Here is a 12,129-nt window from a genome sequence, read left to right as displayed (position 1 = left end):
TTCCTATTTCCTTAAATAATTATACTTTGATCCAAATTCTTTCCGTATATTTAAATTTTGAACTTTGTAAAATTAATCAAAATATATTAAAGCTGGTTTTAAAAAAAAAAAAAACTAGTAATTTGAGAGCACATGCCTATTCGTATTTGTACAGTATACAAACTTGTTCATTCAGATTCAGAAGTTGTTTGATTTTGTGTATGTGTACATATACATTACATTATATACGTTTTGGTGGGCTCGAGACTACATGTATATGCACCAAAGTGTAGATTTCTTATATTTTTATGTGCAAAAGAAAATTTTTGTTTTTTTTGATGTTTTTTCTTCTTCTTCTTGTTCTTCAGTCTCCAGAGTTTTGAGTTATGTATGTTGAAGTAATTTATGCTTCTGGAGATGGATTTACATCTGCAGCTGAAGGCTGTTGAGTCCCATAGTTCCACAAGTCTCTGAGTTCTCTCCTAACCAACCCGAGAATGACCGTGATTCCTGCAAACCGAACAACATGTAAGAAATCTTGCATTTGGTTGGGTTTCAATGGAATTTGCATATAGGGGACTAATCATCAAAATTCAGAGTTTTTCATGAGATGAACAAGATACCGAGCGTGCAAGGGACAAGATAGAGCAATGCAGGTTGACCGTGTCCGTTCATCACATACAATCCCAAGTATGTTAAGAAAAGGCCAAGTCCGTAGCCAAACATCAACCACGGAAAATATCCATTCGAGACTCCTTTGTTGTTTTCCTTGTCATATCTGAGACGTAAAAGCGTTTAAAAGTGGTCAACAAACAAATTGAGATGACGCATATTGAATATGGACAGCGTTTGAAACAGAGGATGTGTATATAATTGGTGTCGTGAACCATAATCGTTATTGAGCCAATGCATGAGAGGGTTACCTGAAAATAAAGCATATGAGAAGGCCCGGGAAAAGAATGTCTCCAAAACCGATCATGTTGTAACCACCCCATGGATCAGAAAGCCGTGGAATTCTCAAAAGCATGGGAATAGATTCTCCAGTGTCTTTGCTCCCACGTGCAACCTATTGCCATAGATTAACACAAACAGAAGAGTATAGTAACCAACTAGTACGTGATTGAGGTTAACCTATCATCGACCTTCTTCGTTCTCGCTATGTGCAAACATTTTATACTGTGATGATATTACAACAAGTGCAACACAAACTCAATCTTCGAGTGTTTTGAGCAATTATCCGACACAAATCATGCTCGGAACTAAAAGTACAACACACTTATGGTAAACATGCTCTGGTTTGATGAGGCTTAAGTTTATAAGAATCATATGATTTGATGGACAACATTAAATATTCTTCTCCTTGCAGATACAGAACTAAATGTTAAGGTGTGAGATACAGTTTGGAAATTGATGGAAAATAAACTCACCGCAATCATTACACTTTGCTTGAAGATTAGTGGTGATAGGAATACCCAAAAGATGTCATAGAAGAATGCACAACAGAGAAGAATGGTAGCAACCTAAGTGTGAGACACCCATTAGAACACATACAAAGGGATTACAAAAGAATATTAGTTGGAAAATACATACAGAAAATTTACCCTGATATTAGGTAGCCGAGCCACTTGCAAGACATTAATCATCATGCAAATACCCTGTCACATGACACGTCAACCTTAGAAAGCCAACTAAGGACAATACTGAACCAAAAGCATGCTAAGCTAATAGCTACAGTGGTCAACCGATAAATGTCGAAAACAAAACAGAACCTTGAGTTGGATTTGAACAAGAAGTGAAAGTAAATGTTGAGTACGTCAAGCCAATAGTTGTGTTTAGACATACGGAAAAAAATCAAAGAAGAAACAAAATACATAGGGATAATTTGGCTTTAGACAACTGTAAAATTACCAGGCTAAAAAGGACTTACAAAAATATCTTGGCCGGCCCATGCATACGAAGTTTTGCGCTTCATAAACCAGAGGATAGCAACCACAAAGCAGAATAACAGAACCACGAGTGAGAGAATTGAGGTATTCCCAAGCAGAGGGAGTTTTACATTTTTCTGGCCACATTTATTGCATCTCCTGCAGAAATAAAAACATGAATAAAGCGAAAGCATCACATGATGCTTTTAACTAGCTGGAATAGAGCTCTTTCATGGTTCAACAACTTAATCGGGTTTCTGAGAGTACCTTGTTATGAGTGTAGTGATAATATTATGCATTCCCTGAGATAGAAAAATATATTGATAATTATGATATTGACATAAAACAATGCTTAGCTTAGCAAGCCTCTGTTTCATTCCACATAAAGAGTTCATCATGTTTTGTATTTTTACCAGGTAAACAATGCTAAAGAAAGTTAACCATCAACTTGTTACCAAACATTGATCATAATTCTAGCTATTGAATCATGAAACTAAGGATATGCTCAAGATTAGCCACAATTACCTGCATACCACCAATGCAAAAAAATATGGTCAGGATCAAGATAAACCACGATGACATGAAGAAGAAGAGCAAAACGAGGAATGTGGACGCTGATATGACAAAGATAACAGCACCCATAGCACTGATATCAAGAGTTTCCTCTTCAGCACCACCTTTGGTAGCGTCATCATTTGAAGATTTCTGCCAAAATTTTCAGAAAATATAAAAAAGAACAAGAATTAGTGTATAACTCAGACAGTGGATCAATAGAAGAGGCAGATATATTAGAGGCAGAACGAGCTAATTAGACTATTTTATCTTGTTGTCACTTCTAATAAAGTTATACTTTCATGATTTCTTCTATGCTCAGATGTTAAAGTGAAGTTTATTTTCGGTAGAACTCAGTTCCAAAAACAAAGTTTCAGTAGAACCCCCCAAAAGCAGAGTATAATAAACCTTGGGTGATAATTCATCGTACTGCTCATCATTCTTCTTCGGACTGGTAAAATGTGACCAAACAGAAGCAACGAAAACTGTTCCAACAGACATTAGCCAGAGGAAGACCACTGCATAATCCAAAATTGGGCTCTTTGGAGCATACAATAAAAGCTCCACTGCATCAGAAGAAAACACAGAGGAAACAACATAGGCATCAAAAGAAACAGATAGAGTATAATAGAAAATTTGAGACTGAGAATTGCAACACGGCAGTTTGAGTGAATAGGACTAGAAAAGCTATGAGGATCATATAGGCGCAACAAATATGAAAGGCTTAGACCTTACCTTTCTTATTTTGCATAATGGATTTCTTCAGGGCATCTCCAGATGATGTTGTAATCATCAAAATAGGTATAGAAATATTTAAGGAGGTGTCTTTCTCACCACAAACCATCTCATCAAGCTCTTAAAAAAAAGCAAAGATAGGGAAACAGATGTGAGTGGCTCATCGAAACAAGAACCGCAAAGTAAGAAATAGCAACATGAGAAAACAGTTCGGGGATTAAACACAAAATCTAAACCTTCTTTGTCGTTTATTAACACCAAAGCTGCAGCTCCTCCTGCCTGTGCAACTTCAGCCTTAGCTGTGAAAGCACATTCGCCACGTAGAGATAACGCTATAGAACCAGATAGCTGCAAAAAGAAAACATCACAACAACAAAAAACTCATCTTCACAACAGTCGTGTATGAGTCCTAGCTAGGACTGTACAATATAAGGTGGAGAATAAAAGGAAGACCTTTGAAGTCAAATTGGAGCAACTGTCCAAAGGAGTGGTAAGAGCAACCGGAAGTTTAACAGCTTTGTCTTTATCAGACGGGAGCATGGTGCCAAACTGTGCAGTCATGGCTGTAAAAGTCTCACCGTTTTCTCCATTGACCCAATTCTCGACTTTGACCTGGACAGAGAAAGAACTTTTAGAAAACGATTTGGAAAGATGATTTAAGAAAACGCATGAAGGCGAGATATGATATCTCTTTCCGTAATCCAAACGCTCATTACAAGGAATCCAAATATTCCACTATCCGGGTCATTCCGGTGACGGACTTCAACGGCAAAGTTCGCCGGAAAGTTGGCCGGAGCCACTGGTGTAAAAATTGAGTTCCAACATTTATATCATAGTAATCAATTTATATCAAAATCCATGAACAACTACCATCCACATCACCAATCTCAGTTGAAATCTCATAGATAGATTTCAATAAAGGATTTATTAACCTAACCTATTGAAATTTAACAGCAGACGCTGAAAACAAAAGCTGCATTTGAATGCAATATCGAAGACGATTCAATTCAATCAATGAGATATACGTACGGTTCCGCAAGACAACGATTCCGGTTTATTGATGAACAAACACTTAACCAAATCTTCGTAAGAAATTAGAAGTTAAATTCCATAAATTCGAATTGGGGAAATCTGTTACCATTTGAAATTCATTGGAGCAACCTGGAATGTTGGGAACGGTAACATCTTTCGTGTCAGCCCCAACGCACAACAGACCTATCAGATAGAGGGTCACGGCCGCCGCGAGAAAGCGGCAGCTAAACGGAGGTAATGACATCGCTACCGTGAGAAATGGATAGAGAACAAAATTTGAAGAATTGTGGGAAAAAAAAAAAAAAAAAGGAATAAAAGGGAAAGAATAGATTATTCTTCGTTCATCTTCGTTGTACAAAAACCAGAGAAAACTCGGTGAAAGGCCATCTTTTTTTTTTTTTTCTTTTTCTATTTGGATTTATTTTCCCTCGCTTTTCCCAAATAATCACAAAACCAACCAATCAAATTTAGTTTCCTTTCGTTTATTTAAAATAGGAAATAAACGAAGTAGAATGAATAGATCCTTTCAATGTTTGCCAAACTTATAATGTGACAAATAAATTACAGTTCATGAATTTCTCTTCTTTTTCTTCTATGAGACAAAGGAAAAAAACAATAAAGTTACAATGAGAAAGAAAAGGGAAATAAAATTAAGAAACAAAAAAGATAATATTGGGTGGTATTATCAAGTGGAAGAACAACAAGAGAAACCAGAGCTTTGTTTGGAGGCAGAGTTATCATCCTTAACAAGACTTACCCGGTTCACGGTGAGTTTATCTTTATAAGTGTCTGAGTTGAGTTGCTTACGGCTCACGTTATTGTAGATGTCAAGTATCACCATTTCGAAAGCTGTTTTAACATTGGTGGAATCAAGAGCCGATGTTTCCACAAAGAAGAGCCCCTCGGCTTCTGCTAGGGCCTTTCCTTCGTCCACGCTCACTGCTCTTATGTTTTCTAGATCACACTTGTTCCCCACCAGCATTCTCGCCACCGTTGTATCCGAATGTACTGGAACAAAAACAAAGAGAGCAAATGAATCAGTCTTAGATCTCAAAACAAATGCCGAAACTTTCAACAGTTTTACATACAAGACACAAGGTTGAAGATATGCAAAAAGAAGTCTAGTAGTATGAATCTAAAGCGGTTCTTCAATAATCCTCTGTTCTGTTCTAGTAGATTCGAACCCTCAAAAAAATCGAGCTAGGTCACAAATTCCAGAAGTCTACCAAAATTAGATTCAAAATTCCCAATTCTAAGTCAAATCCGTACGACCTAATTAGATCATGAGAATCCCCAAATAATAGTCAATCGCATAATTCACATCCCATTAATGGAGACTTACTCTTAAGTTCATCGAGCCAACGTCCAACGCTTTCGAAAGTGGTGCGGCGGGTAATGTCGTAGACGACGAGCGCACCGACAGCGCCACGGTAGTAAGCGGAAGTGACGGCACGAAACCGCTCTTGACCAGCAGTGTCCCAAATCTGAGCCTTAACCTCTTTACCTTCAATCGCCATACTCTGCGTCTGAAACTCGACTCCGATCGTCGCCTTGGAATTCGCACTGAACTCGTTACGAGCGTAACGAGACAGAAGATTTGATTTACCGACCGCAGAGTCGCCGATGACAACTATCTTGAAGAGATACTCCTCTCTTCCTTCGTCGTCCGAAGACATCGTTATCTTCCTTCTTCTTCTTCTTCTTCTTCTTCTGCTCTCTCTATTACGGTTTCGAGAGAGAGAAAGAGAGGAGACGGTGCAACAAGCTGGCACAAGAGGACGGACATACTGCGCATTAAGTGCCCCTCTTTAATATCGTTCCCTTTTCTTTCCCAAATACTATCAGTTTTAATTATCTACTAATCCTAATTATTTTTTAATTTACGACTTTTCCCTTTTTTTTGTTTTTTTTTTTAATACACCACGTCCACGTTGGTGGCCTTCTCTTGGTAACGTAGGAAGGAGATATATTTTTCAGCTTTCGGTTTTGTCCTAACTGACGCCAAGTCTTGGATCCACAAATTCGCTTACAACTTAGAAAGCCAGATAATTCAACTAAATCATGAATACCTTGACGTTTCACGTAATTTACAAACTAAATACGAGCAGCCAAGAGAATTTTAAGTATAGAGCATATAATTAATTAAAGAAATTTCATCTTTAATTTTGAATTAATCTTTCTTCGCAACGTGCATACACGCTAGTTAGTTTTGTTAATAATAGGAAAGTTAATGCTACTAAACTAGTATTCCGGTTCATATATTTTTCTATCTGTTTGCATGTTTCTAAAGAATTAGAAAATTATATAATGGATGCTAGTGTGCTTTACTCATAAGTCATAACTCGAATTAGTTTCAGAATTCATAGCATAATCCTTACAAAATAAGAAACACTCAGAATATAAAACTAATTGAAACAAAAACATAATGGACAATTGTCACTGTTCTATTTTATAACGATAACGAATGAGAAGCTTAATTATAAGAGGAATAAACATGTAATATAATCTATTTATTTACATCTTCTCTAATTCTCTCATATGATGAAATCGGGACAACGCAAATCAAATTAGGATGATCCCTACCGTTAGGGTTTGAGCTAGCTAGCTTGGTCTCTCACTGCATCCACACGTGCAATTCTCTTGATCTTTTTTCAAATTCTGCGTTTGTATATGAAAATGTGTTAATATATCTTTTACCAAAAAAAAAAAAAAAATGTGTTAATATATCTATACTGGTCATGAAATAGAGAGAACTCTGAAAATGGATTCAGCTGACCTAAACAGAAAAAGTAAGATAATTAATAGTTTTGTAGTGAACCTGAAGTTGATGTTGAAGGCCTTTGATGTGTTGTACAGCTAAATCCAGCATGTCTGAATAGCTTGTTTGCTAAGAAAATCAGCAACAAGTAATACTGTATTAGTAAATAAACATTTTCAAAATAATGTTACCATATATATATAAAATATGATATGAATTAAAGTAACCTTATCCATGTTGGGGACAAGATCTTGTAGCTTCTTTAGCTTCCCGCTTATTCTCGTTCTCCTCTCCTATATACATATTGTGTATGCATGTTAGGATAGGATGGCAAAAAGAAAAGAATTCTACATGATTAGCGACGAATTTGTAGCTAAATTTAGTGAATAAATTATACATCGCTAAATAAATTATAAAGTGTTTTTAACTGACCCGCTCAGCGATGCTTCTAGGATGGGTGGCGCAGCCGCGTTTGGCCCGGATTTTGCAGGGTACAGAATCTTCTGGAAGCTGCATGAAATTATCCATGTAGTTCATTGAAGCGTCCGAAGGAAGACTATACTGCAAAATCAGTGATAAAAAGATTCGGTAAGAGTTGGCCAATTTGAGCCCACCAACAATATATATGGCCATTAAGTAGTTAAAATTTTATTTGTCTATCTTAAAACAAAATATTTTACATATTGTTGTCCTTTTAGGGAAATTTTGAAATTTCATGTGGTTTGACTAAAGCAGCATGCTTAGAGTAAACTACTAACACATGGAAAAGAAAAAAAAATTCAAATCACACATGGAAACAAAAGGTACCTGTGAAAAGAGACCAGAGTCCATGTCCTTGGATCGTTTATTGGGTCGAGTCACGGTAAACCCTATTGAACCGGAACCGTCATCCCAAGAATCAGTTGCTGCAGCACCAAAGCTAGCGGCAGAAAACGAATGGTCTGAACCGTCGTGGACAGGGGTCTCATTGACCTCGTTGATCCGAGCCAGAGAATCGTGATTCGTGAAGCTTAGCTGAGACTTCAGTCTCGAATGTCCTCGTCCCGCATTAGACCCCCCTTGCGGATTATAATCACTGGTTGGTTGGTTCAACGAGAAATCTGATTTACAAAGTAAACTATAAATTGTAATGACATTACGTGAAAATTTTGGAAACAGAATTCACTTTTTTTTTTCCGACGATTTGTGACACCATTAGTGTAATTTTGAAAAAAAAGAATTTCTCGTCGAAAAAAGGGAAAAAAAAATTTACCAGAAAAAGGAATTCACATTCACTTTAAATATTAGTGTAATTGAATAAAAAGTAATTTTGTGGATATATGGTTAGTTGAGTTCCGGTTCAGGCCGGTGGCCGGTTCGGTGGAAGTCACATCCAGGCTTGGTGGAAGATATTATTATTAGATAACAACGAAGCAAAGCACGAATCATCAGGACCAAAGGAAAAAAAAAAAATTAAAAAGGTACAGATCCACCAACTAGATCTATCGCTTTCTATTTGAATAATCTTCTAAACAACCAATCGATATCCGCCATGTCAGCAGAGAAACTATTGGTTACGAACTAAAAAATCCCATCCCCTTAATAAAAAAATGCAACTTGAGTTATAGGATTCCTCGAAGATTTAAATAATATCCCAAATTAAGGGTAACCGAGCCACCACAATTTGCTGTATTTTCAAGCACGTGGTTAGGGATAAAAGGGTGTTTTCGTCATTTCGAAAATACGAGGATCACGTCTTGCACAAGTACCAACCAAAGCTAATTTAGCAACGACCCTAAATATCAAATGTCAACTTATTTTATATATATATAGTCATTAATTAACTTACAAAAACTACATACAGTAACTCATAGTAAGAGATGCCGAAGATACCCCCAGCTAGCCTCGTGATTAGATTTCATTTCACCAAAAAAATGGATCTTTAGTTCAGCAATGAATGAATGATTGAATAACTAAAACTATATCTCATATTCTACATTACGATTTTTGGTAAATTCTAAGTCTGAAATTGAGTAAACGTGTCTGTCTAAATATATCTCATCACAAATAGTAATAATCTTGAGTTAAAAAGTAAAAAACTAACTGTTTTTATCTGCGGAGAGGTAGGTGAAGAAATCGGCGGGAGAGCTACGTTGTCTAGCGAGAGAGTAAGAAGATCCTGAGCTATTTCCTCCGATGTCGTTGCTCTTGTGTTGTTGCGAGATCTCGTTGTATCCACCGTAGGTTCTGTCCAGGAAGATATCTTTATTATTATTATTATTGCCTAGCTGTTTCTGTCCGTCAGATGAGTTGACTCCACAAGTCGTCGAATCGGATCTCAGCGAGGATGAGTCAGCGCCGGTGAAGAAATTACCGATGAAGTTATCCGACGACGGTTGATAACCGGTGAAGTCACGAGCGTTCGATGACCCTCCTCCGATGACTTCGTCAACCACAGCGTTTAGAAACGATCCCGGAGCTGAGCCGTAACGGATCAGTCCTCCGCCGCCGGGAAGCGATGATCTCTGCGATGATGATGACGTGGAGGATGATGATTGGTACATGACTTCTTCTATCGCCAAATGGAGAGAGATAGAGAGAGAGAGATTTGCAAAGTTTGGTTTCGAAAAGAAAATAAAAGATGAGAGAGAGAGAGAGATGATGCTTTTGTTTATGGGATAATTAGGGTCTGACTGGTTTAAACGCAGCGGTTGCGGTTACGGTTGCGGGAGTTTGCGGAAGCGGGCGGTTGCGGTTTTAAGCGTTACCAAGCGTTTTGAACGACTGGTTTAGCGTTTGAAAATGGATGCGTTTGCGGGAGTTTTATGACTGGTAAATCAGCGGTTGCGGTAGCAGTTAAATAAAAAAATGACCAAAAAAATAAAAAATATTACAAAAAAAGAAATAAAAATACTAATATATTATTATGATAATATTAGAAAAATTAAACATGCTTAATAATTAAAACCATAAATAAAGTACTAAATAGTTATTCAAAAATAAAGAAATTTTGTAATAAGATAGTATTTTATACTGGGTTAACACCAAAAATTGTATCAAGTAATGAGGTAAACTGTAAATAACGTTGAATTCAATCAAAAAGCAAGTGATTTTCTATTCGAGAAAATAAATCGAAACATATATTCAATCAAAAAGCAAAGCAATACATAATGAAAAGAAAAAAAAGATGCTAAGAAAAATATTCAAAGAGTTACACATGAGGTGATGAATGAATAAAATGATATATGATACTTACGTTTTGTTTGTTTTTTTTTTTTTTTTTTTTTTTTTTTAAAATCCAACCGCTACCGTCCGCAACCGCAAACGCTTGCGGGAAGGAGCTTTTGAAATTCAGCGATTTCGAGCGTTTTGAAGCGGTATGGAGCGGTTTCTATGATTGGCACCAACCGCTAACAACCGCAACCGACCGCTAGCAACCGCTAGGAGGGTGCTAGCGGGAGAACCAATCAAGCCCTTAGAAAGTCTTCACTTTTCAGCGATTGGCTTATTCGTTGGATGTCACATGTGCCTCACGTGATCTTCCGAAAGATAATACACATAGTCAGCTTAGCCTTTGGGCTTTGGGCCACAAGACGAATATTTGGGCTGGGTTTGATAAAAAATACAGTATATGATATTTGCGACTCTTTGATGCACTTTAAGATTCCCAAGATGTTCAGTTTTTCAGTGGAATGCAATTATTTTTGTCTACTGTACTCACATTTTTACGGTAATGGTGTTAATTTAAAGATTGCAAGATCATAGAAATGTCTCTCTTTTTTTTTTAAAGTTAAAAAATTAAATGATTCGATAAAATCCAACTTAATTGCTTAATTGTAAAATTAACAAAAGTAAATGCTTATATCATGGTTCATGAATACATACATTTTAACGCAAACCTTTTTCCGGTAGTAATACAAAATAATTCGGTTAATTTTTTACCCAAACAATTGATATTGTTGTAATTATTTTAAAAATTTAGAGCCCACAAAGATGGACGTTTCTTCCTTCACCGTACCTGTTATGTTCACAATATCCTTCCATAAAAGGAAAGAAGTAAATGAAACGATATCTCGTCTTGTCTGAATTATACATATCCCTGAATTAGTGTGTTACAGTATAAAATGGAGTCGTAATTAAGATGCGTACGGATTATTAGTTACGACTTTTTTTTTTGTCATCTGAAATTAATTAGAGCTCAAAAAAGCCACTCATGTGGAATGTTGTTTACAAATGTGATATGAAACGGTTCTGTACGAATTTTCCGTGCTAGATGATCCGCTTTTACATTAGCATTGCGAGAAATTAAAGATAAAGAGAAGGATGAAAATTCTTCCTTGTCGCTCTGAAATTCCTCTAAGTACACTGAAAACGCCGGCCATTCGGTTGGAAAAGACACCATCTTAACCAGATCAGAACAGTCTGTAAGGAACTCAACCTCTTGATTATCTGCACCTATTTATACACTTCATCGCCCAGAGAAGGGCCTCGAACTCGAACTCGGTATGTAATGGAGATAAACTTCGACGGAGATTTGCAGCTCCCACAGTTGGCGGCTCTCCGTTTGATGATGTACAGAACCATCCTGTATCGGAGAACTTTTCACTTTCTTTCCACGATCCATCCAAAAAGCAACGGTATCCTGAATAAATTGAGTCAAGTGAAAGTATTCCCCACTCGAGACCGATTAACCAATTCTACAGTACCATGAGTTTCATGATGAAACTCATTTTGGGCAGACTGCCACAATTGTGCTTCTTTTTCCGCTAACCGTAATACCTCTAATGGATCTTTATCAATATTTTCAAATATTTTTTCATTCCTTGCTTTCCATATATACCAGATAATCCATGGAAAGGCTGAAGAGTCAAATTCCGAAGGTATTCTCCAAAATAAATGGTCCAAATTCGCAAAAATAGACTCCGTTGGAAAAATTCCCATTGATGTAGGAATCTGAGAGAGGGCCCAAACCTGTCGTGTCGGGTGACACTGGAAGATTGTATGATTGATTGTTTCCACTGGTTCACCACATCTAGCACAACCTGTATCACAATCAATTCCTCTTTTCCGTAAATTTTCCGTAACTGGTACACAACCCGTTAAAATTTGCCATAAAAAATGACGTATCTTAGGTGGACAATGCACTTTCCAAGAATGTGCTTTTAACGG

General features: G+C 36.9%; 3 protein-coding genes across 3 annotated transcripts; all 3 read right to left on the bottom strand.

The window, feature by feature from the left end:
* Positions 1-121: 121 nt before the first annotated feature.
* On the bottom strand, positions 122-4,766 carry LOC9325633 (signal peptide peptidase-like 5). The gene is made up of 13 exons (XM_002889523.2): positions 4,330-4,766; positions 3,645-3,803; positions 3,428-3,539; positions 3,192-3,311; positions 2,865-3,022; positions 2,430-2,609; positions 2,172-2,206; positions 1,907-2,063; positions 1,581-1,634; positions 1,407-1,499; positions 903-1,045; positions 603-757; positions 122-489 (listed from the first exon to the last, which is right to left on the bottom strand). The coding sequence occupies exons 1-13, from the start codon at positions 4,465-4,467 to the stop codon at positions 383-385; spliced, it is 1,611 nt and encodes a 536-aa protein (XP_002889569.1). The 5' UTR covers positions 4,468-4,766; the 3' UTR covers positions 122-382.
* LOC9325632 (ras-related protein RABA5e) lies at positions 4,737-6,071 on the bottom strand. Its single transcript, XM_002889522.2, has 2 exons — positions 5,566-6,071; positions 4,737-5,231 (listed from the first exon to the last, which is right to left on the bottom strand). The coding sequence occupies exons 1-2, from the start codon at positions 5,897-5,899 to the stop codon at positions 4,909-4,911; spliced, it is 657 nt and encodes a 218-aa protein (XP_002889568.1). The 5' UTR covers positions 5,900-6,071; the 3' UTR covers positions 4,737-4,908.
* A 475-nt stretch (positions 6,072-6,546) lies between these two features.
* Positions 6,547-9,605, bottom strand: LOC9325631 (transcription factor bHLH128). Its single transcript, XM_021012162.1, has 6 exons — positions 9,065-9,605; positions 7,789-8,081; positions 7,414-7,542; positions 7,209-7,274; positions 7,042-7,110; positions 6,547-6,881 (listed from the first exon to the last, which is right to left on the bottom strand). Exons 1-6 carry the CDS (start codon positions 9,522-9,524, stop codon positions 6,825-6,827), a joined length of 1,074 nt encoding a protein of 357 aa, XP_020867821.1. The 5' UTR covers positions 9,525-9,605; the 3' UTR covers positions 6,547-6,824.
* Between the last annotated feature and the right edge of the window lie 2,524 nt (positions 9,606-12,129).

This window comes from Arabidopsis lyrata (genome assembly GCF_000004255.2).
Source record: "Arabidopsis lyrata subsp. lyrata unplaced genomic scaffold ARALYscaffold_1, whole genome shotgun sequence".
Lineage (NCBI taxonomy): Eukaryota > Viridiplantae > Streptophyta > Magnoliopsida > Brassicales > Brassicaceae > Arabidopsis > Arabidopsis lyrata.
This window is presented reverse-complemented; position numbering and strand designations above follow the sequence as displayed.